Raw genomic sequence first — 27,500 nt, forward strand, 5'->3', positions numbered from 1 at the left:
ATTTACATTATGTATGTATGTGTATATATATATATATAATATATATATATATATATATATATATATATATATACATTCAAATAAGCCATGTATTTTTGATACATTAATGTCTGGATTCTCTTAACGACCTCGGGATCAGAGCCCCAGGCGAAATCACGCACAGACAAGAGCTTGTGACCGGCCGGGAATCGAACCCTGGTCCGGCAAACTTGTAGAGACAGTGACTACCACTTGGCCACGAAGAAAGATAAAAGTCAATGACAATTCTGCTGTACTTATACCTGTCGAATTCAGGTGTTTTGTACTTAGAATTGAAATTAACCCATCTCCACAATCGTAGCTAATTGATAGTTTGTTACTTGGCATTCATTAATGATAAATATTTGCACATTTAAGAGAATCCAGACATTAATATATCAAAATATATTAATATATATTTGAATATGAAAAACACGTCTAAATGTGCAAAAATTTATGATAGCTGAGAACCCCTTTGTTTTTTTATATACCAAGACCATAGGAAGCGCCCTTATAAATGTTTATCAAAATAAAAGAGATATAGAATCCGGCGTTTATAAAGTACCATGTGGAGATTGTGAAAAAGTCTACTTGGACAAACGGGCCGTTCTCTATCTCAAATATTATCCGAATACAAAAGATCTGTTAGGTATGGCTATAAAAACTCGGGGATTTTCGTTCACCTTAGAGATTTAGGGCACCAGATTAACTGGAGTGAGTCGTGTTTGCTTTTTAAGAGTACCAGTGTCTTTGCTTTTTAAGAGTACCAGTCCGTACAGAAGGAAGATCCTGGAATTAGCCATCATAAATCAATCAAACACAATGAACTTACCCAGGAGCCCATGGAAAGCTGACACAGTGGACAATACTCTTCTCAACCCTATCATTAAGAAGATAATCCACGGAGACCGACCACCAGATATGCATCAGAGGTCAAGAGATTTTCTTCTGATTTTCGTTCGTTCGTTCGTTCGATATTGTCCGGAGCTCTCTCCCCGGACGGGAGCTCTTAAGCCCTGTCCACACAAGCGAGCATGCCGACGGGCAAACAGTGATACCAGATCCTCCGAGCGGCTCAACAATAAGAAGACGCACCTGGATGTAATTAGATTTGGCTAATCCTTCCAGCAATTATAACAACTTTAGAACAATTGGAAACACCCTTTTTGCTTTCCTATATAAACCGCCACTGTCCACTGAATACCTCATTTTTACTTTACATCCTGAAGAGGGCCAATGTGTATTGGTCGAAATATAGTGATTTATTTATATTTTCTGTGTTTCTTTTATGGGCCTTTTTGAAAAAAAAAAACATGTTAAAACTGTTCGATTACAGTTATGAGTAAGATATATATATATATATATATATATATATATATATATATATATATATATATTTACAAATACTGTATATATATATATATATATATATATATATATATATAATATATATATATATATATATATATATGTATATATAATGTATATATTTACACACATATATGTATATACATATAAATATATATACACATATATATACATATATATAATGTATATGTGTGTATATATACACATATACACATATATATATACACACTTATATATATAATATAATATATATATATATATATATATATACATACATACATATATATACACATACATATATATACATATATACATATACATATATATATATATATATATACATAGATTAAATATATATATATATATATATATGATAAATTTTTGCACATTTAAACGTGTTTCTTTCATATTTCAAATAAGCCATATATATTAATACATTAAAGTCTGGATTCCTTTAACGACCTCGGGATCAGAGCCCCAGGCGGAACCGCCCAAAGACTATAATGTCGGACCGGCGGGGATTTGTTAAGAGAATCCAGACTTTAATGTATTAATATATATGGCTTATTTGAAATATATATATATATATATATATATATATCATACACTACCACAGAAATTACTCCATTATTACTAACATTACACACATTTTGTCATACCTCGTGGTCATCAATTCTATACAGAAATGTAAATTTTCCCTAAATTAAAGACAAATTAACCTATCGAAATCTCTCAAGAAAGCAAAAGTAAAACGCTTTCAGATCTGGATACAGTTGTGCGACAGTGCGAGTCTTTTAGTGAGGTGCTACCCATTAATGGCCACACAACCGCCATCTTTTGTCCTGCCATTTGGGAGAAGATTGTTCTCCCGTCTGGATGTCACCGGACTCCAGTGATCCCTATCGCTTTGGGAGGGAATGCCCGGAGAGGCTGTTTGCTCTTTTTTGGCGTTAGGATTTATTGGACCATCACGGAGAGGGCGGCATAGTCCTATTTATCTGGGCATCTTATCTGAGGTCTCTTTCAATCAAGAACACAGACTCGCTCTAGGCCTAAGGCCTGTTTGACCAATTTGAAGTGCGATACTTCGTTTAGTTTTTTTTACGTTTTATTTTCTATTTGGTTATATTGGCTAGTAATAATAACAACGATAATTATCATTAATATTTCTATCATTGTGCTTAATATCTATATTGTAGGAAATATTGGAATTAATGAAAGATTGCAAAATGCAAATCAGAAACCGGCTAGGTTAAGTAAAATGTTGAAATCTAATATCTGAAATTACCTATAAAAATCAGGCTATATATCAGTTTAGTGAGATCTGTGTTACAGAATGGACATGAGCAATGATATAGCAATGAAATAAATTATTTCATTGCTATATCATTCTAAATCTTTTGCAGATTATTTCAAATAATCTCCAAAAGATTTAGAAGATTTGAGAACAAAGCCCTCAGAAGAATATTGGGAGTTAAAAGGCAGCACAGGATTATAAACGAAACTATAAGAGAGATTACTCGAGTGCCATATGTGGATGAGATCATGATGAGGGGTAGATGGAGATGGTTTGGGCATCTTCTTCGCACTCTACAAGAGAGATTAGTTCACCTAACGTTCAGTTGGGCTCCACAAGGCACTAGAAGTTGGAAGACCCAGCCCTACATGGCTGAGGATTATGAGGCGCGGAGTAGGAGATGATGAATGGAGTATTCAATTAAAAGCTCAAGATAGAGACGATTGGCGAAATCTAACCGAGGACCTTTGCGTCAATAGGCGTGGGAGGAGATGATGATGATGATGATGCTCGATGTGAAATTCAATCAAATCGATGCACACTGCTAATAATACGCAAGTTTCGTGCTGTTGTCAAAACACTAATGACAACACAAGATGGTTGTCTGGCAACGAGAGAGAGAGAGAGAGAGAGAGAGAGAGAGAGAGAGAGAGAATCTTGGGAAGAAGCCATCAGAAGTAAGAACACACAAGATGGTTGTCATGGCAACCGCCAGATAAGTAAATGAAAGGGAGAATGATTTCTCGTTTAAATGGACAAGTGTCTCCATCTCTTGCAATAATTGACACTCAATCACATGCCCCACTATTCCAATACTCTTATTACTTCCAACACATCGTTGGAAAACGTTGAAAATGATAAAAAATTGTATATTTTGACGACGACCTTCCATGAAAAAAGCTGAAAATTATACAGAATTTCTAAATTTTTACCCAGATCTTTGGAAAGACTAATTTTTCATGTTTTATTATGAAATACACATTTTGCAATCTTGCAATTTATAACATATATACATGATAGTATATTTGCATAAAGAAAGACTAATTCCCCCCCCCCTCAACCCGGCACTCAGATTGACGTCCGCATAACGAGGGTATTGACCAGAAAATTGCGATGTTTTCACGTCGCCTCTAACAAATGAACACTTATCTTTTTAAACGGGTTGACAACGCAAGAGCCCGTGCTCCACACAATTACGGTCTGCCAGGTCCTTGTGGCCAAGCACGGGCTCTTGCAAATCTGCAGCCCGTAGCGCCAAGGTAAGAGCCCGCGTTCCACACAAGATGGCAAAAAGAAAAAAAAAAAAAAAGCAAGATTCAAATAGTCAGCGTCATGTCCAATTCTCAGGTGGCCAAGGAGTATAATAGACAGAATATTATCTGATTCGTATTTTTTGGAATGTGCTCATAGGAAGTCACTGCCAATTTCATTCTTTTTTTATAAATTAAGTCTAAATAGATAAATGAGAGAGAGAGAGAGAGAGAGAGAGAGAGAGAGAGAGAGAGAATTTTAACCGATTAGACCCCTCTCTTATATATCTATTTATACATTCTGTATATACAGTCTGTATACAGGAAGAATGAAAATGTAAATAGAGAGAGAGAGAGAGAGAGAGAGAGAGAGAGAGAGAGAGAGTCAAATCCTCTGGGATTTAATCTAAACACAGCAGAAAAGAAATATGAATTGCAAACATGACTAAGTTCTACTATCTATCTATATATTGAATCTACTTTCTTCCCTTTTCTTTCTTTATATCATGGAACGCATTGGGCAAACAAAGCTTTTACAAAATCACTGGTTTTCCATTCGTTATAATGAAATTTAGGAGATATATATATATATATATATATAATGTATATATATATATATATAATGTATATATATATATATATATATATAATGTATAATATATATATATATATATATATATATAAAATTATATATACACACACAATAGTTAACCCATCAAAAATGACGGATAAATATTCAGAGATACTGTATGCACCTACACACGCAGCTCCTACCAGGGTATGCCAACTTCCTCTCTCCCTACCCGAGGGACAGTGAGATATATATATATATATATATATATATATATATATCAGAGGTATTTTAATGGGGAATACCTTAAGAACTTGAGATATACATATGACATAGTTGTATTTAGTGAATCATGGGAGGAATAACAAAAGATGCTGGGGGATTTGAATATAGAAAGCCGAAATGTGGGACTGAAAATGAATATGAGTAATAGTAAGGTAATGTTCAATGAAAATACTGACAACAAATAAGAAAAAACAGCATAAGAAACTTAGGCGATTTTCAAATAAACATCAGCAACGATTTGGTTCCGATATCTTGTATAGTTCGTGACTTGGACGTATCTCTTGACTGTAACTTGTCTTTCAGAGTCCAAATAAACAATGTAGTAAAACCTGCTGGATATCATCTAAGAAATATTCTGGATGAATATTTTGTTAAGAAACTAAGAAACTTGTGATAAACTGTGTTATTACCAGGATTGACTACTGTACCTCCATCTATTACAATTTACCGAAAGTACGACTTAGGATAGATGTGAGAGAGGCAAGAGAGCGTGCTAGAAATAGGAATGAATGGCGAGCGATTGTGACACAGTTCCGGTAGGCCCTGTTGCTTACTCCGGTGCCTTAGATGACCGCGGAGGTAGCAGCAGTAGGGGATTCAGCATTATGAAGCTTCATCTGTGGTGGATAAAGGGGGAGGGTGGGCTGTGGCACCCTAGCAGTACCAGCTGAACTCGGTTCAGTCCCTTGTCAGGCTGGGAGGAACGTAGAGAGTAGAGGTCCCCTTTTTGTTTTGTTTCATTTGTTGATGTCGGCTACCCCCCAAAATTGGGGAAAGTGCCTTGGTATATGATGTGACGACTTAAATTACAAAACATAATAGACAGAGGAGCAAGACTGATAAAAGGTGTCCCACCTACAGAAAGGATCACTCCTATAATAATTGATTTACACTGGCTGCCGATTAAAGCGAGAATTGAACTTGAAATATGTACAATAGCCCACCAAGTTATCAGAATTGTTCGTCCAAAATATCTAAGAGAATTGCTATATATTGTGCAGCCAACAAATCGTGTTGACACGAGAATAATTTCAAATGGTTTCAAACTCTTGGAATCTAGATATATGTCTACTGTGGGCACTACAGCCTTTAAATATGCGGCCCCTATACTATACAATAAGTTCCCATGAGACATCCAAATGACTGAAGATATTAAGGCTTTTAAGAGGAAACTTTTAGACTTTCTTATTCTGTGAGTGCTTCGATAGTGACGATTTAACAGTAAGCGAGCAATACGCGATGTGAAATGTTGAATGCTCTCGAACGAATAAGATAAACGACTGTGGAGGCCCTGTAGAGAGTATGGTTCCACTGCTGTACAGGACTGGAAAAGGAGCCCTTAAAGTAAAAGTTGCCTAAAGTAAAATAAGACTTATGGACGAGCCTCTGGAGATTGTAAATGAATATACGTACTTAAGACAGACAGTAAGTGTTTCCCCAGGACACGAGACTGAAATTAAAAGAAGGATAAGCATGGGATGGAGAGAATTTGGTAAACAAAACGAGATTATGAAAATTAAAATGACATTTTCTCTAAAAAGAAAACCATTTAATGAGATGGTCCTACCAGTATTGACTTATGCATCAGAAACTTGAAGCCTTACCAAACACTTAGAACATAAGCTAGTTACCACTCAAAGAGCTAAGGAAAAAAAATGATGGGAATAGCACTAAGAGACAGAAAAAGAGCAACATGGATAAGAGAGTAAAATAAGGGAGAGGATATTCTAGCAACTTGTAAGAAAAAGAAATGGACATGGGCAGGACATTTATCGACGAACTAAGGAAGTTGGCGAGCGCAAACTGGCACAGAAAGACCATAAACAGACTCGAAGTGGAAAGACATGTCTGAGGCCTTTGTTCTGCCGTGGACTAGTGTAATATATATTTATATATATATATATATATATATATATATATATATATATATATATGTGTGTGTGTGTGTGTGTGTGTGTGTGTGTGTGTAAGTGTATCCAGACACTTGCTCTTTATTATATATTGATAAAGATGATAGCAAGAATTCTTGGAATCACGTCTACAAAAACCAACGTTCCCGGAATCCATTCCCATCATCACGGCTACAAAAAAACACGGAGACACATTTCCATTAAAGACTAATTATATCTCTAAGATTTTTGGTTAAAAAGCTTATGAGAATAAAATCCTCCTTTATTTAGTGAAGTCGTTTCTGTTTGGAGTTGCCAAATGTCACAAAGCCTACTATTAATAATTTTAGACGTTGTCTAAAAATAAAAAAATAAAAAAATAAAAATATTAACATTAACACAATGACGTCAGAACTAAGCATTAGCCTTTCTCCTTGGGTACAAAATTGATAGTTGTAATAAAATATAGAGAAATGGTTAATAGCAAAGAAAAACAGCGTAATTGAGAGAGAGAGAGAGAGAGAGAGAGAGAGAGAGAGAGAGAGAGAGAGAAAGAGATGAACTATATACCGTCAAGCAGTTCATTGACCGTGTTTTAAATTAGCCTACATTTCTTTCCACATCCCTTAACAAACATTGAACTCATCTTGGCCCATTTGTGAATATTAACTGAAGAACTGCGATGTACTTGCCATAACATCTGTCTAACTCTTCAAGTAATTAAAATGGATTTACCCGTCATTTTGAGGTTATAAACAATCTTGTTGACGTTAAGTGATTAAACACGCGCATACACACACGGTGGGTGAGAGAGAGAGAGATGAGAGAGAGAGAGAGAGAGAGAGAGAGAGAGATTTGAAAAGTTTTCATTAGTTCTTAATATATCTTAGTAAATGACACATGAGTGGTTAAAACTTGCCACTTCCAGTAGAGATTAAAGAAATAAAGAATTAACTGTTTGTTACACGCTGGAGAGAGAGAGAGAGAGAGAGAGAGAGAGAGAGAGAGAGAGAGAGAGAGAGAGAGAGAGAATTAACTGTTTGTTACACGCTGAGAGAGAGAGAGAGAGAGAGAGAGAGAGAGAGAGAGAGAGGTGGTACCTTGTATACAAATAATTTATGTAAATTTTATATACATATTAGATATTCATTTAAATAACCTTTTTAAAATTGAGAGAGAGAGAGAGAGAGAGAGAGAGAGAGAGAGAGAGAGAGAGAGAGAGAGAGAGATGGTATATTGTATACTACTAATTTATGTACAGTTTATATGCAAACTAGATATCCACTTGAGAGAGAGAGAGAGAGAGAGAGAGAGAGAGAGAGAACACTTGCTTCACAGCGACCCCTAAACACGTGCTGGTAGGTTTGGAGAACACCTGTGACCAGGTGAAGCGTCAAAGCAAATCACTTATAAAAAGCGATCATCCAATAACGTGAAGTTGATGGGACCGGAAACCGCAAAGGCAACATAAAAAATTAAAGTCATGTGAAAAGTAATAGAATTTGCAAGCAATAAGATACTACTATTTATTATTATTATTATTAGTATCGAAGCTACAAGTCTTGGGCTGCAACAGGGATAGCAACCCAGCGAAGAAAGGAAATAAACACATTATTATTATTAGTAGTAGTAGTAGTAGTAGTAGTAGTAGTAGTAGTAGTAATAGTAGTAGTAGTAACGAAGCTACAAGTCTTGGACTGCAACAGGGATAACAACCCAGCGAGGAAAGGAAATAAACACATTATTATTATTATTATTATTATTATTATTATTATTACTTACTTACTTACTAAGCTACAACCCAAGTTGGAAAAGCAGGATGCTATAAGCCCATGGGCTCCTAAAGGGAAAATAGCCCAGTGAGGAAAGGAAAAATAAGAAAAATAAAATATTCATTCTAGGCAATTACGATCCTTTTCTTGTCGAGTCATGCGTTGAGGGAAGGATTGTGATTGAAATTAGAATGTGATCAGTCAACCAAATAGTCAAAATACACTACGGAAAATGTGGATAAGACACAAGCTATGGTGATCAGTAAGGACGGTGGGGACAGGATAGCTATGCATGAAAGTAGAGTCTCTGTTATAAAACAGTTGGACCAATTCAGATAAAAGCAGCTTGGGAGAAGTGAAGGGAGGTAGCAGGAGTGCTATGTGATAAGGAAAGGCCAATCAAGGTAAAAGTCAAGATCTATAGCACAGTAATAAGACTGCTTGAAATATTGGGGAATGGTGAAATAAGAATGGCAGGCGCAGTGAAGATTACACGAGAGATAATAGTGTCACGACCAAGATGGTCTGGTCACGTGGTAAAGACGGATGGTGGAAAGGAGTGAGGAGCGCTAGGGAGGAACCTGTTAGGGGGGAAAAGATCTCGAGGAAGGCAGATAATTAGATGGTAAGATGAGGTGAAGGATGATATGGAGAAAAAAGGTTTAGAGGAAGAGGATGCCTTTGATAAAAGACATTGGAGAAAATGCATCAGGCAACCGACCCCTTAATGTACGGATAAAGGTAGGAAAGAAGCAGCAGCACCATACGGTAATGACAATAGCGTTAACTTATCGACATTCAAATTAATAGCAAGCAAACAGGATACAAGAATCAATGTTCATCAAATAGGACATATCAGTAACCTAAGAAACAGCTGGAAAACAGCATTATAAATGACAATCAAACATTTAATCATAACAGTCAAATAGGACCATATGCACAGCAATAACAATCTTATATGTTGTGCACTATATATATATATATATATATATATATATATATATATATATATATATATATATATATATATATATAGTGTGTGTGTATACACTAGTTACGCATCCAGTCAAGAGTGACGGCTAAATATTTAGGTAAATAAGTACACACAGATTCAAACTTTCCCTCCCCCTCCTCTTTTCCTACCTACAAGACGGCTGTTATAAGTCTTACATTGCCGTTTAGCATGACCAGAAAAAAAAATATATATGTATGTATATATATATATATATATATATATATATATATATATATATATATATATATATATATATATATATATTACTGTATATATATATATATATATATATACTGTATATATATATATATATATATATATATATATATATATACTGTATATATATATATATATATATATATATATACTGTATATATATATATATATATATATATATATATACTGTATATATATATACATATATATATATATATATATATATATATATATATATATATATATACTGTATATAGACAGGCACTTGCTCCTTGTTATATAAGGGAGATATCATATAGATTATTCCTTAGATATTTACTGATCGAGGTGACAAATATAACAAAGCAGCATGTATAGAATATATATATATATATATATATATATATATATATATATATATATATATATATATATATATATATATATATATATATATACACTAATTTTTGTTTGCCTTCTCTTCCCGCAAATATTCTAAAGAATATTCTATATGTAATACAAACACCAATCCTCTAGAGAATCGATTTTTTGGGGTTGACACACAAGACATATATTTCTTCACTTTTGTGGTCCCTCAACACTTGATTCGGTCATGACACTAAATCGGCATTAGGTATTGAAGCTGCACAAAGGCTCCGTAGAGATTGCATCTTGAAAATACATATTAATCTAAATGAACTCGAAACCACTATTGTGGATAATAGCATCTAGGGACGTGGGAGAAAAAAAATAGCCTATGGTGTATATATATTGATTGACTGGGTGAAAATGAAGGATTCTATATCATCATCATCATCATTATTATTATTATTATTATTATTATTATTATTATTATTATTATTATTATTATTTTATTATTATTATTATTATTATTTTATTATTATTATTATTATTATTATTACTTTTATTAGCCAAGCTACAACCTAGTTGGAAAAGCAAAATGTTATAAGCCCAAGGGCTCCAACTGGGAAAAATAACCCAGTGAGAATAGGAAACACGCGAACAAATATACTACAAGAGAAATAATTAAAAACTATAATAAAAACCTTAAGAACATCAAATTACACCAGAAGGCATTCAGGTCGATAAGAAAACTAAAAAGACAATACTTCGAAAAACTAGGAAATTAAAATGGCATTACGGAGTGCTAAAAACAATATATGAAAAAAAATTGCTAATTCTAAAACTACCCTAAGCTTCATAAAACATATTATTATTATTATTATTATTATTATTATTATTATTATTATTTTATTATTATTATTATTATTATTATTATTATTATTATTAATTATCAATTATTACTTATTATTATTATTATCATTATTAGCTAAGCTACAACCCTAGTTGGAAAAACATCATGCTGTAAGCCCAAGGGCTTCAACAGGGAAAAATAGCCCAGTGAGGAAAGGAAATAAGGAAATATATATACTACGAGAGAAGTAATGTACAATTAAAATTAAATATGTTAAGAACAGTTACGGTATCAAAACATCTTTCATATATAAACTATAAAAGGTGACTTGTCAGCCTATTCAGGGAATATGAGCGCGGCCTAGTGTTACTGACACCTAGCGTTCTTTAACAAGTCAAATAAAAGGTCAAAAATGGAAAATAACCCAAAACACACTAACAATTTTTTTACTATATAAAAACAGCTACCGCATTTGCTAAAATAATTGAAGTGAAAGAAAACAGAATTTCAGTGAACAAATATACCGAATATCTACTCTAATTTTGCCCCTAGTTTTTAATATGCACTCTATACTGTCCATGTACAGTTGGACACAACTTCCTGGCACACCTCACGCATTGGAAGTGCCACCCATTCAAGCCCTTACTGCGCTGTAAGTTCCTTTTTATAGCCCCGCCAACCACCTCTACTACCTCTCCCCTACTGGTTACACGCCGTGAAATAAAAAAAAAATAATCCTATCCATTATTACTTATATACTTTAAATATAATTATTGATATGATGAGAGCAATAATTCCATTCCTAACGGTAAAATTAATTTTTAAAAATGAGACCTATGCAAGAATACGATATTCAGTCCAGTCTCCGATATCCTACAACTGTTTTAGGAGGATGGGATTTTTCTGCTGATAAATTGGTAAAAAATAGCTTTAAAAAACTAGAAATGAAAAGGGAGTTTAGAGACAGCACTTGGTAAATATAGTAAAATCAGATCTTGGGAGCTTAAACAATATCTATCATCACCACAGGGGCATGAAGCCACGAAATGATAAAATAAGAAGAATGTTTAATCCTCCAGCATGGGTCTACATTATACAAAACAACATAATCATAATTTACCTTAATTCTAAAACCTTTGGGATTTCCCCCTTGAAGTTGATTTACAAACTTGTATGCTGCACTTTATCTATGATCTATTTATTAAAGCAATTATAATTTCATCTAAAAGAAAATGCATTGATATATTACTGTCATGCACAGAATCTTCACTATTAGGCAAAAACAAAATCAAGATCATAACATTACTAATAAGATCGTCAATTATCTAAAGGTCAAATGGAATCACAATGAGACTAATGTACATTTCCCCCAAAACAACCAAACAATTAATTCTCTTTCCTACCTGGTCCACTTTCATCTTTCTTTCTCGATTTTCTGGGTTTCTTGGTGGCCTCTTTGTCCTTTTTGGTAGATTTTATATTTTTGGGAGCAGCTGGGTCCTTGCAAGAAGTAGAGCAGTCCTTAGTCAGTGATTCTTGAGACTTATCCGGGGGCAACACTCCATCCTCTAGGTCAGACTTCGCACTCTGCTTTCGCCGGCGGTTTTTCCATTTCTTGCGAGGACGACCAGCCCAAACCTTGTCGAATTCTGGATCGTGTGGAGGTGGAATGATAACATTGTCATTTTCCTCAGTTTCATTTGTATCTACAAGATTTCCTCTATCACAGTTTAAAAGATTAGACTCGGGGGTTTCTCTATCTTGTCTGGAAGCACTAGTGGGCGTTTCAGAACTTATGATTTCATCACGACCTTTTTGTTCATCTTCACAAGAGGAATCTCTACTAGCACTTGAATGAATGATCTTTCCCTCTGTATACTGATAGCTGTTAGCAGCAGTTTTCTCCAAATCTGTTTCTTCAGGAAACAAAACATCTGACTGACTCTTTTCACAGGGTAGCTTTTGTACAATTTCGTTTGAAACTTTTTGAATCTTTTTCGGACGGTAATACTGACCATCTTCAGCTTCTAATTTACGAGAAATAATAGCATTTACAGAATTCAATGGTCCTATTTCAGAGTCTTTTAGCTTATCTTTAATAACATCACTATTAGAATTACCAGAGAGATGCGAGATTGAATGGGATGAATTACAACTTTCAAGCTTCTGAGTTTTATCGCCTATATCTTTTCTAGAAACTTTTGCACATTTTGGTGCGTCATCACTTCGTTGCAGATTCCCCCGAGATTCTTCCGTTGCCTTTGATGTCAATCTTGGAGCACTTCTAAGTCTTATATGTGGCATAACAACATTTTCTTTAACAGAAATTAGCAATGTCGCTGGTGGTAAGTCTGGACTATTTCCTGTTGTTCCTGCTGACTTCATTTCTTCTGATACAATATTATTTATCACATCATCTGCTTTTGAGTATTTGGCTTTTTTACACAAGGGTTCATCAAAATACTGGGTTGCTGCCTGATCAGTAGAGGGAATAGGCAATGGATTCCTAGGGTCAGCAACTGATGAGGCTAATTCGTTTATATCAGTGTTACTGTCATCTACCTGAGGAATGCTAACACTAGTTTGCTGTGGATTAGGGGTGGGTGATACACTATCGTGAATCTCCTTCTTTACTTCTGCATTATCTTCACACTCTAATTTGACAGTTCCCTCAACTTTAATTTCTGGTGCAAGACTAGGTAAATCAGAAGCAGGAAGAGGAACAGGTCTATTTACTCCAAAGCTGACCCAGAGACATGAATCTGAATCCCGTCCTGCTTCACATTTTTTTGTGGTTCTCTCTGGCTGAGCTCTTAGATATGACCCTTCTTGCTTCACCTGAGAGGAATGATCATTTTCACATTTGGTGTCAATTTCTCCTTTCAATTTGGATAGTGTGTCTTGAATTTGTTGTACTTTGGCATCTTGGGACAAATCATCTTTGTCAATGCTCACTTTTTCCTGAGTTGTTAATGATGATTCAGATGGAACTGGATCACTGATTTTTTCCTCCACGTTGAACAATTCGGTAGATTTTCTCCTTGGCAAGTGATCTTCTTGAGCCTTGCTCTGATTGACATTTGATATACAATCTGAATCTGTGTGGCCTCCCTCTGATTTTTCTTTAATATTTAACTTGTTTTTAATTTCAGAGCTTTTTACCTCATTTTTTGAATGTATATTCCTCAGAAAAGTTCTTCTTTGCTTCTTCTTACTCATTAACAACCGTTTCTTAGCAAGAACGCCTCTTTTGGCTGTGCTTCTTTGAAATTTTATCTCCTTTTTCTTAAAAGCTGGTATTTTAGCTTGAACAACTTCTTGTTTCACATGCACTCTCGTTTTGCATATCCTCAGAACTTCATCATTGTCTTCTGGGATTGGCACAGGTTCCAAATCTGGCAAATCATCTGAAAATGAATCTTCTTTAATACATTTCTCCTCCGCGCTAGGATGTTTCACTGATTCACAATATATTTGAATATTCTCGGAAAAACTGTACTGTGGCTTTTTAATAGGCAAGATCAATTCATCATCACTTTTATAATCAGATTTACGTAGAGAAGAGAATAACACGGGAGATTCGGTACCCTTACTTTTTTCTGCATCTCTTGAAGCGTCATTACATTTACTACTTATTCCATTATTATCACAACTTTCCAATTTAAGAGAATCATTACTATCCTCTCCAAACAGTTCAAGATGTCTTTTATACTTGTTTCTTTTTGGAGTGTTCCTTACTTTGTGTCTCTCTCTTTCTTTCCTATCTTTTTTAGATTTATGCTTTCTGTATGTAACATCATCATTAGATGATGGATGGCTATCATTCCTTAACTTATTTGAGCAAGAATACTCTTTATTTGGTCCACTACCCTTTAATGTTAACACAATTTTTGGAATTCCATTTTTGTTGCATTCTTCATTTGAGAATTTTTGGACAGCCAATGATGCATCTGTCTTTGACCGTATACGAACTTTTAATTTCATGGAATTAGGATCATTTTCAGTATAAACAGATTTCTTTTCTTCACTGCTAGAACTACAATCTTCTAAACTGGATTTAATATCTGCTTCAGATTCATCAGATGCAAAATTTTCACTCTGATCCAAAGAGGCTACAGAAACAGAGTTTTCTAAAGATTTAATGTGTGTGGATTTCAATTCATCATTAACTCCTAACTGAAATTCAACCTGAGCATTTGTTTCAGTAGTAACATCACAACTATCAGATATCATCAAAGAGAGCCGAGATGATGCGCAGTTGTCACCACTTTCTGACGGAGTACATGGAAGACCTCTCATCTCTGAAGTATCTTCCATCATATCATTTTGTTCAACTGGAGTAGCATAAGAACCCTCATGTGAAGTCAGAAGAGAATCTGCAGAAGCCGTTGGAGATGGAGGAGAATCACTGGGGGAAAGTGGGGGTGCTGGATAAATTGGTGAAGATGGTGAACTACCAGGTGAATAAGGGGAAAGAGGAAAACTTTGTGACTCGCCTTTACCCAATGCTTCTACAGTGCGTGATTGAATAACCTCAGGTGCAGGAGAAGGAGGAGGGGAAAAGGGAAGGGAGGGAGACTCGCATGGAGATGGGGGAGATGGTGCTGGAGATGATATATCAGATGAAGGGCAATAATTAGAAATAAGAGCTGGAGATTCACAAATATTTGGTGATGCTCTGTGTGGACTCCAGGCTACAGGAGAGTGCCTCATTTTTGGGGAGTAAGCTATAAATGAATCTGGGGAACTTTGCACAGTAGATGATGAGCATTGACGTGCAAATGGTTTTGTTGTTAATGTAGTTTGCGAACATGGTGTAGGTACAGTGCAACTTGGAGATATGAAGCCAGGTAAAGCTTTAACAGATGTTGTGGATACACAGTCAGTTGATAGAGTGGATGGACATTTTGTCGAAGGAACTGAAAAATTATTTACACTTAATGACTGCTTATTTTTAGGAAAGTAGTTTTCTTTGATTTTATCACAAGATTGCTGCAAGACAGAAGGAGCAGAGTCAGGTTTTGCAACAGAAGAGTTTCGTAACAATTCTTTTCCACTCTCACTACCTTGACCCGTCAACAGTGCGTTAATGGAACTACGATTAATATTAGATAATTTCTTTTTGTCACTTTTAACACATTGGTCCCTCACAGATTCTACCCTGTCTGTTTTATCGCCACATTCACTATTCTTAATACAATAATTATTCACATCAGACTTTTTGACACTTTGTATTTTGAACCCACAGCCATTTTCCCTAATATACAGTTTATTATTCCACTCACAATGGTTACTAACAACTGCCACTTCAGATTCTACAATTGCTTCAAGAGGATAACTCTCTTCAAGGAACACACTTTCTACTCCATTCTCGGTATCACTCTCCTCTAATCTTTCGTTACTAGAGTCACCATCACTGTATGTTGCATCATTTTCATACTCCGATGTTGAACTGTGATTGTAGAGAACTTTCTGAGTGCTACCTTCAGTGGCATCCTCCATAGCCAGCCCTATCTGACTTTCCCCATTATTATGGCCAGTGTTCTCATCATAGCTATTGTCAGAAGCATTTGCTTGTCCATCGGTTGATTGGACAGGTAGGAGACGGATAGTACCAAAAGCATGAAGGCTTTTCACATCCCCTCGAGGTAGGCCATCTTCTAAACGATGCAGCAGCACGATAGGCTGCTCAAGTACTCCAAATGCTGGTGTAGGCAAATATGTCGGCTGTGGACGGTGTGTTGAAGTACCACACAGAGAACAGGGCCGAGCAGTACGACGCGAGGCTGGCCTTGGGGTCTGATTGTGGTTGCTTGGGGGTGGAGAGAGTGAAGAGGATAAAGACAGGGAAGACAATGGAAAAGGTACTACTGAAGTAGAGGAAGACAAAAATGCAGAGGAGGAGGAGGAAAAGTTGGGGTGAGAAACAGATGGACGGGTGATGTGGTGTCCACTATTGCCATCTCTACCATCTAGATCTGAAGAGCAACCTAATTTTCCCCCTTGGTAGTGAGAGAGGTGGGGTGAAGGTAATGTCGCACTAGAAGCTGAGTCCGCCAGAAGAGCACTGTGTTTAGAATTTGTATTAGTGGCAGTGAGCGTCTGTTGTGGTCGGGCAGCCATCTCTACGGCACAGGCTCTTCATGACGACCCATCACCTGCCGATACCAGCAAAACACACACAAACACCTGGGGCAGCACCTGCAATGGCACACCTGTGATGCCTCAGCAGCAGCAGCAGCAGCAGCAGCAGCAACACCTGTCCTTCTCTGACTCACACAGCTATCACTTAACGCAGCCACAACCAGTTGGGATATAAGTCTGTCTCTCGACCAACCTTTCCTCACTCCTGAAACAGAACACGGGCCGATTACTACAGTTTGTTTCCACAGTGACGACATATATACAGTAGATCTGAAATACAAATTTCTACCATTCTTTTTTTTTCACAAAAGCTGTATTGGCATAAATGAAATAGTTGTTTAATAGAAAATGTAAATATGAAATTCAGTTAGAAATTCCATCATTAATAAAATAAGGTAATAAAACAACAAATGCTTTTGTTTAATTAAGTTCCCTTTAGGCAAGGAAACAAATTAACACAGTTTTAACGAAAAAGAACTTAGTGTTAACTTCGGTTATTTACGTCTTGGTTTGTAAATTCTGAAATTGAACATTTTTAAAAACATCATAAAATATTTGTTTGAAAAAATGAATTTTCTTTACAAAACGCATATCTAATATATAACAGACAATGAAAACCTGCATTTAATTTAAATAAACACAAAAGAACAAACCTTTGCTAAATCTAATCAATCGTTAACAAAATGATGTATAACTCTAAATTTATCACATTTAAAAAAAAAAATTCTAATATTAAATCTGCCTCCATTTTTTTTCTTTTACAAAAAGTTATCAAATTCTAAATTTGATTTTAGTCATTAACAAAATGTTTTCAAATTCCGAATTTGGCACATTTTCCACGATGAAACCCACAGACGCGAAAATAAAAACGCCAGAAAGTGGTAATCATCATAATATTGGCCATGACTAATTGAAGCAAATGCCAAATTATCAACACACTGATGATGAACTGGAATTCTCTTTGCCCTATTTCATTCGAGCCTTGTCTAAGAATAGAAACTAAGTAGTCTGGCCACACTCATTCCAAAGTTACACAGCTAAACTTAACCTAACTTAACCTAATTATTATCATTACTAGCTAAGCTACAACCCTAGTTGGAAAAGCATGATGATTTAAGCAAAAGGGCTCCAACAGGGAAAATAGCCCAGTGAGGAAAGGAAACAAGAAAATAAATATACTAGAAGAGAAGTAATGACAATCAAAATAAAACTTTTTAAGATCATTAACAATATTTAATTAGATCTTTCATATATAAACTATAGAAACTTCATAAACACAATAGGAAGAGAAACAAGACAGAAACAGCATGCCCAAGTGTACCCTTAAGCAAGAGAACTCAAACCAAAGACAGTGGAAGACCATGGTACAGAGGTTATGGCACTACCCCTAAGACTAAAGAACAATGATTTGATTTTGGAGTGTCCTTCTAGAAGAGCTGCTTACCATAGCTAGAGTCTTTTCTATCCTTACCAAGAGAAAAGTAGCCACCGAAAAATTGCATTGCAGTAGTTGACCCTTGAGTGAATAAGACCTGTTAAGTAATATCAGTGTTGTCAGGTGTAAGAGGACAGAAGAGAATGTGAAAAGAATAGGCCAGACTATCCGGTGTATGAGTAATCAGAGAAAAAAATGAGCCGTAACCAGAGAGAAGGATCCAATGTAGTCTTTCTGGCCAGTCAAAGGATCCAATAACTTGTGAATACACCGTTACTTTGTAAGGGACTTGACATCCCCTCCCTAATCCCTTATGCACTTTGTCCCGGTTTATTATATACCTGGTTCTTAGAAACATGAACACTATAATTACCAATGATGCAATTCTTGAACAAACATAAGGGAAAACAAATTACAGTTACATTAAAAGAATATGTAAAACTGCACAATATAATAAAGACAAATGAGTGTTGGATAAAACAGTTAGTCATCAGTTACTAAAAATTGTCTGCACAAAACAAGCAAAGCGATACAGAGCCTTCTTTCTTCAACAAAGATCCCTCGAATCCTCAAGGTAATTGTTAAAAACTAAAGTTGGTCAATGGCCTCTTAAGAAATCGTAATACAACTTAAAATTGCCTTTTTTATCATTACTGTTGTTGTTGTTGCTGCTGCAGTTGGCGAAGCAGAGGACTCCCACAGCCCAAGGGCTCCTACTAGGAACGAAGAACAGTTAGAAAAAAAAAACAGATAATTCTTGTTCCTACAATCGTATATTGACGTCATCACCTTGGTTTAATAAGGCATTTCACCTTCGCCCTATTATACAATGCTGCAGACGCATCCTCATCGGAGATACATGATACGAATAGAAATACTAATAATAATCAAATATACATAAAACAAAAATTGGTATATATACATATATATATAAATACTGTATATGTGTATATATATATATACATATATATATATATATATATATATATATATATATATATAAATAAATACTGTATATATATATATATATATATATATATATATATATATATATATATATATATATATATGTGTGTGTATATATACAAACAAAAATATATATACATATATAAATAACCAATTAGTTACTCTCTCTCTCTCTCTCTCTCTCTCTCTCTCTCTCTCTCTCTCTCTCTCTCTCTCTCTCTCTCTCTCTCTCTCTCTATATATATATATATATATATATATATATATATATATATACATATATATATATATATATATATATATATATATATATGCATATATATATATATATACCGGTATATATGTGCCATATGTGGATGAAGTCATGGTGAAGGGTAGATGGAGATGGGATGGGTTCGTTCTCCCCAAGAGATTAGTTCACCAAACTTACAGAGTTGGAAGACCCATGCCTACATGGCTGAGGACTATGAAACGTGAAGTAGATGATGATGAATGGAAAAGTATCGATTTAAAAGCTCAAGATATAGACGACTGGCGAAATCTAACCGAGGTCCTTTGCGTCAATAGGCGTGGGAGGAGATGATGATGATGATATGAAAATGATGATGATGATGAACTTGAAGAACGAAGAAACGTTCTATATTATCAGGACATGTCACTTTGTATATCTTGAAATATTGCTTTGCGACATAAAGGAAAACACGACGACACCGATTTCATTTGTCTTTACTATTCCAAGAATGAAACGGGAACAATCAATCAATCAGTTCTTGCAATATAAATAGACCTTGAATTCCCGCAGTAAATCTCACCCCCTCCCCACCTTTCCCATTCCTAGCATAAAACCTAGGAGGATTTATTACTACTAATCCTCCTAGGTAGAACATCGTAGAATTAACACAACCCCCCTTTACAATTGCCTTCCCCTGCGTCAATTCCCGCCGGCCATTCCTTCACTGTTTCCTCCTTTTACTCCGCCATTGTTCTGTCTCGTCTCCCAAGGTCCTCCAAGACAGCTCCTCTCCGGACTAATCCAACCCCCCCCCCTCCCGCAAGGAACGTAACAACATCCCACCCAACCCCCAGTGGGTTTCCTTATAGCAGTCCATCCGGGTAGTAGCTGTGCCAGTCTTCCTCTGCTTTTGTAAATGCTGCTTTCGTGGATTGATATCATCCTGGTATTGAGATAATGAGATTCCGCCATGAATGGAACTTATTAATGCAAATGAACCATTTTCCTTTATCGAGATGTGCAATAAGTAAAGAGAACGGGTGTGTGAACCACTGTATACTTTATAATTTCTAATAATACATTATATATATATATATATATATATATATATATATATATATATATATATATATATATATATATATATATATAAGGGGGGGGGGGTTCTGGCATACTGACATCTAAGGTAGGTGTGTGTGTGTGTGCATGCAATAAACCTACAGGGAAAATGAAAATCTTAAGAGTGAATCCTGACTGTTTTCGTTTTTTCTCTTGAGGAAGTCAGGCGAAACTGATGGTCTTTTTCCATCTGAGCATCATGCTTCCTTGCGAGTTTTACGTACACACACGGGTATATTACACACACACACACACACACACATATATATATAAATATAAATATATAAATATATATATATATCATCAGTCATTGCTAGTTCACTGCAAGACAAAGGCCTTAACATGCCCCTCGACTTGCATCTGTTTATGGTCTTTCTGTGCCAGTCCACACCAGCAAACTTTCTTGGTTCGTCAACCAATCGTCTTCTCTTCCTACACATATTGTATAAAAATGTGTTTAATCACTTACTGCTATCAAATGAAACAAGTGAAATGCATTTTCTCTATATATACTTTACCTTTGTGTATATTAGTTTGAACATTTATCAAATGTCAGGATTTAAGGAAGATTAAAAAAAAAACTTGATTTCCTTTAAGTTGTTTAAAAAGTACATCAAAATACAAAGAGTTTTGCAACTAATTATGTGTTTATGATAATTAATCAACTTTACCGTCACAAAAAATGATTAAATTGTCTCATTACTAATGGTAGCATATTGTAAATGTCCCTGTCTGGCCATCTGCCGGACTGGGGTTCGAGTCCCGCTCAAGTTCGATAGTTTCTTGTAGTGTCTGCAACCTCCCCATCCTTGTGAGCTAAGGATGGGGGTTTGGGGAAGCCTATGGGGATACCTGCCGAGTCATCGGCAGCCATTGCCTGGCCCTCCCTGGTCTTAGCTTGGATGGAGAAGAGGCTTGGACGTTGATCATATGTATAATTGGTCAGTGTCTAGGGCACTGTTACTGTCCCTTGCCTCTGCCATTCATGAGGACCTTTAAACCGTTAAGGTGTAAATACCCTGTATATACACAAAAAGATAATTTCCAGTATAAGCAAGCAGGAAAAAAAAAGCTTGAAAAAGGGCTATGGGGGCCTTTGTGACCGAAACATGCCATTAAGACTGAGGGGGAAGTTTCATAGGGCAGTGGTAAAACCAGCTATGCTCTGATATAGAGACTAAAAGAATAAAAAAAAATGAAAAGGATAAGAAAATGGACATATCAGGGTAGAGAGTATAAAGATGGATGTCCGAGTGACAATAAGATTAGAAATGAGTATTTAAGAGAGGCTATAAAGGTGGTTGAAATGTTTAGAGGGGAGACTGAAATGATAGGGACACTTATAAGGGAGGATGGCCATAGTGAAAGGAATATCATGAAGATGGGGGTTCAGGGTAGAAGAGGGTAGGGGAAAAAAGAGAGAAAAAAAAAAGAGGATGAAGCCTTGAGATCAGTGCACAACAACGGTAGATAGATGGAAGAACCTCATCCCCTCCCCCCCCCAAAAAAAAAAAGAAAAAAAAACACGATCCCGTATAGAAACGGGACTAAGTTGAGAAGAAAAACACAACCAGCATCTAACAAAACATATACATTTCATTCATCAATAATCAAAAGTCAATTGGATTGGATATTAATTATGTTAAGGTCATTACTCAAAATGAAACTAACTTTACGTCTTTCCCTAAAATTTCATTGGAACTCTGAATGTGTTATCTGAGGCATATAACTTTCCATACAATTTCAACAATTTGAAAAAGATCCTTTCAAATCTAACCTTGTTATTAGTTTAGTGAAGAGGTAAATAAGGTTAAATGGCGAAATGAGTATTACTTCAGTTTTGATTTTCTCTGAAAACCGGGGGATTTAGTTGACATATTTCATAATATGTCAAGTTGATAATTAACGGTCGGAGGTTGATAACTAACAACTAACTAATGCCTGTAATACTATTTGATGATAAGGACCTCTACCAGATTCCTCCACACATCAATGCCTCTTGTATTCATTGAATAAGGTCTATTAAAGGGGACTATGGGGTCCCGGATTGTCATAGGGGAATAAAAGGGTCATCTGCCTAGCAAAGGGACAAGGGGCTACCTGATTGCCAAAGGGGGACATGGTTGATACTCGACTATCAAAGCGTAGTAAGGAGGGTCGCTAACTGACATGCAAGACATCTGACTGCAAAGTTTCTAAAAGATCTGACTATAAAAAAAAAATGAAGAGCAAAAATCATATTAAAACTACAAACTTTACGATGCTGAAGTTAACAAACAAATTTTACTGATTTCTCTCCTTTATTCTCACACCAGGATTTGGGGATTATTCAAATTCTTTTATATCTTAAATATCTCATAATGTGGTGAATTCCAGAAATTAAATACAGCTATATAAAAATACCAACCAATAGCGGCACAGGTGGTGGTTTTGGAATTTTCCCAATAATCATAGTCCAATAATGGCTTTGATGGCGAAAATTTTGAGATATAATTTATATCATGACCGTATAATAAATAACACAGCATAGAGCTTTAACATGTTGAGTTAATGGGTTCTAAATGTATTTTTTTTTCAATCATCAGACGATAAAACAATTAGTCTGCTAAGTTTCAAGGTTAATGCTAAACTTGATTATCAAAAGGCAGTCTCTCTCTCTCTCTCTCTCTCTCTCTCTCTCTCTCTCTCTCTCTCTCTCTCTCTCTCTCTCTCTCAAGCATTGCCTCACACGTACAGTTCATTCATTCTTTTTTATAGCTTTTGGATATTTGATTATTCAATTTGAGGTCTGACATTGTTTTACATCATACCAAGGTAGTTTTACAGCTGAATGTATAGTCATCAATCGGCAGTTCTGTAAACATACAGAACAAAGGACCAATTTTCTAATATGGATACCGGATCTAAGAGAGTTCTACAGTATGCACACCAAACGTATGGTAGATTTACAGCACAGGTACTGAACTTCTAGCAGTTATTTACACAGTATGCATACAAAAGCTGGGACAGTTGTACAGGACACGCACTAAACCTGGTGCACTTCTTTACACAGCATACATACAAAAGCTGGGGCCGTTGTACAGGACACGCACCAAACCTGGTGCACTTCTTTACACAGCATACATACAAAAGCTGGGGCCGTTGCACAGGACACGCACCAAACCTGGTGCACTTCTTTACACAGCATACATACAAAAGCTGGGGCCGTTGCAAAGGACACGCACCAAACCTGGTGCACTTCTTTACACAGCATACATACAAAAGCTGGGGCCGTTGCACAGGACACGCACCAAACCTGGTGCACTTCTTTACACAGCATACATACAAAAGCTGGGGCCGTTGCACAGGACACGCACCAAACCTGGTGCACTTCTTTACACAGCATACATACAAAAGCTGGGGCCGTTGCACAGGACACGCACCAAACCTGGTGCACTTCTTTACACAGCATGGGGCCGTTGTACAGGAAACGTACTAAAACTGGTGCAGTTTTTTACACAGCATACATACAAAAGCTGGGGCAGTTGTACAGGACACGCACCAAACCTGGTGCACTTCTTTACACAGCATACATACAAAAGCTGGGGCCGTTGTACAGGAAACGTACTAAAACTGGTGCAGTTTTTTACACAGCATACATACAAAAGCTGGGGCAGTTGTACAGGACACGCACCAAACCTGGTGCAGTTCTTTACAAGGCATACATACAAAAGCTGGGGCAGTTGTACAGGACACGCACCAAACCTGGTGCAGTTCTTTACACGGCATACATACAAAAGCTGGGGCAGTTGTACAGGACACGCACCAAACCTGGTGCAGTTCTTTACACAGCATACATACAAAGGCTGGGACAGTTGTACTGGACACGCACCAAACCTGGTGCAGTTCTTTACACAGTATACATACAAAAGCTGGGGCCGTTGTACAGGAAACGTACTAAAACTGGTGCAGTTTTTTACACAGCATACATACAAAAGCTGGGGCAGTTGTACAGTACACGTAGCAAACCTGGTGCTGTTTTACACTATGTGTACCGAGTCGGTGAGAGCCAGACAATGCACAAACAGACCGTAAAATTGGTACTGTTCTATAGCATGTATGAGCAGGAATACAGAAGCAGACAAACTGGGGGCAACCTTATAGTACAAAACAAACCTGGGATAATTCTATGGTATAAGGTATGCATTCTAAGCAGTGCAGTAGCATGAATACCAGAGCTCAGACAGTTCTAAAGAATACACATCTAACCTGGTACACCACTTCAGTATGCTTACACACAAAATCTGGAGTACCGCTGCAGGGTGATTACTTTAGTAGCACTCTGGAATACATACTGGACCCGAGACAATTTTCCATATACAGGCAAAACGTGATGCAGTTCTATAGTATGCATATAAATCCTAAGGCAGTTCTGTAGTATAGCAAAAAACCAAGGGCAACCTTTATTTGGCATGCTGAACCCTAGACAGTTCTTTAATGTGCTCGTTCAATAGCCTATATACTCAGCCTGGTGCAAGAGGGAAATATGGGGCAAATTTGTCTCATCTATAAAAGATAACTTTTCATGCCGATTCTTACATGATAAGAAAAGAGCGTATGCAAAAACATGCACTGCATCATGAAATAGAAAAAAGCTAAGATTGTGAAGAGTAAAATCAAAAGAATAAAAATTTCAAGAAATATTCTTTATAAATTGAAAGTGTTACAGTGATAGATTAGTCATAAACATCTGTCATTCACTTGGAATGATGCAACAAAAACTTTGGTAGAAAATTCACAATGATAATTTTGCATCTTCTGAAGTATCAGAAACCGAAGTAAATATAAAAGAACTATCAACTGGACAACGTGAATATTTAATACTAACAATAGCCTCTATATTAAAGCCATTTAATAAATTCTCAACATATAAAACACGGAAAGTATGTTGAGAACTCAGAAATGCAGACTTTTAAAGTTCGTTCTCGCCTTCCTAATGTTTATTTAACTCAAAATCAAATGCGTTTTACACAAAAAATACCCTCTATTTCATTCATAGGATCATATTAGATCAAAATTCAAAATTCTCCTTGTTATCAATATGCACTGTATTCTTTAGGATCATCACATCCAGTCTCGCTATTGTATTTATTTATGTTTTTATCTCAGCTTTATTCAAATTATCTTCATATTTCAAAATTAATGAATAAATTACAGCACAAGTCCAAAATTCAATTTGGCTTCATTCATGTTATCTTCATATTTCAAAATTAATGAGTACATGACTGCACAAGTCCAAACTTAAATTCTTACTTCAAACGCGCACTACTGTAATGAATGTGGTCCGCTTATATCAAAATATGCCATTTGGGGTTAATTATTCGGATAAATGTTCATCAAATATAGCTAACCTAGCAAATAAGTTACCTAATTTTGCCAGTTACATTCAGTCCTTTTACACGATGTTATATCGTAGTTTGAAGAATTATAAATAGCTAAAATGTTTTCTTTGAAACATATATTATAAACAGAAAACAGGAAGATGCCAATAACAAAATAGGGAATTCTGTGAAGCAAAAATCATGTTTCATGCCCTGTTGCCTGAAGGGTCGCAAGATGAAAGAAGAGAATCACCTTTGGAATTAAGAAAAGCAGCTCTTGAAGCTGCAAAGAAAACTAAAAAGATTTTTCGTCCAAAATAGCAGTTAGGTAAGTAAAAATAAATGCCATATATATCCTCTATATAATAAGAGCAAGTGCCTGATTATATAAATATATATATATATATATATATATATGTATGTATATATATACATATATATATATATATATATATATATATATATATATATATATATATATATATTTCCTGTCACACTCAGGGGGAAGAGGGTGATGCCATACCCTGGCGAGAGGGGATACTTCAAAAGGTACACTCGGAAGCTACACTCTCCCATAAATGGCCGAACCAGCATGTTGTAGAGAGGAAAGAGGGAAGGGTTGAATATGAGTGTCTAAATATTTAGACGTCATTTTTGACGGGTCGGGTACTCTAGTATAAATGAACGGATGAGTTGTCAATTCCAGTTCGGTTAAAAACTAAAGGCGACTCTACAGACAGTGATTAAACACAGCTTCTATGAAAATGGAATAATGGAGGATTTCCCTGTTAGTCAGCCATCATTAGCTATAGAAGCTTTTAAATTATATTTTCGACCCCATTAACTATTTTTTTTATTTTAAATGAAGTAATTTTAGTGTTTTGTCACGATTAGTGGTCCTGCAATAGTCCGAGGAGCAACAGAATTTCAATGCTGGGTTCAGAGATTTAGAAAAATACCCCATCTATTCGCAGTTCAATCTCTTTGGTTGAAAAGACCCAAGACTTGGCATAAAATTTCAAAATGAATGAGTCAGGAATGTTGCTTAAACGTTTTATTAAAATAAATGATAAATAAACCTAACTCTTCAATGATCAAGATTGTGTATAGACGTTGGCTGGGGTCTATAAAAATATTAATGGTAGTATAAGTCAAATTTGAAGAGACGTAAAACTGAATCTGAAGTGTCTCATTTCCGTAAAAACTGTGCTTCATAAAAAATCCCAAAGTATAATTTTGGAGACTAGATCGAACCCAATACAAACGTTTCATGGGTGGAAATACAATGTAATGCAATAAACCCCTTTGAAAAAAATAGGCTGAAGACCTACAAGAAAATTATACACTAAGATCACTGAACTTTCATGA

At 35.7% G+C, this 27,500-nt stretch overlaps 1 protein-coding gene across 3 annotated transcripts in view; it reads right to left on the bottom strand.

Annotated features, from left to right (window-relative positions):
- LOC137657810 (streptococcal hemagglutinin-like) overlaps positions 1–27,500 on the bottom strand; it is a 144,622-nt gene that overhangs the window by 60,453 nt on the left and 56,669 nt on the right. For all 3 annotated transcript variants that reach the window (XM_068392337.1, XM_068392338.1, XM_068392335.1), the window contains exon 2: positions 12,280–17,225. In XM_068392337.1, coding sequence (XP_068248438.1) covers positions 12,280–16,999 — 4,720 coding nt within the window. In that variant the 5' untranslated portion in view covers positions 17,000–17,225. The remainder of the gene's footprint in view (positions 1–12,279; positions 17,226–27,500) is intronic.

Source organism: Palaemon carinicauda, chromosome 18, assembly GCF_036898095.1.
Source record: "Palaemon carinicauda isolate YSFRI2023 chromosome 18, ASM3689809v2, whole genome shotgun sequence".
NCBI lineage: Eukaryota > Metazoa > Arthropoda > Malacostraca > Decapoda > Palaemonidae > Palaemon > Palaemon carinicauda.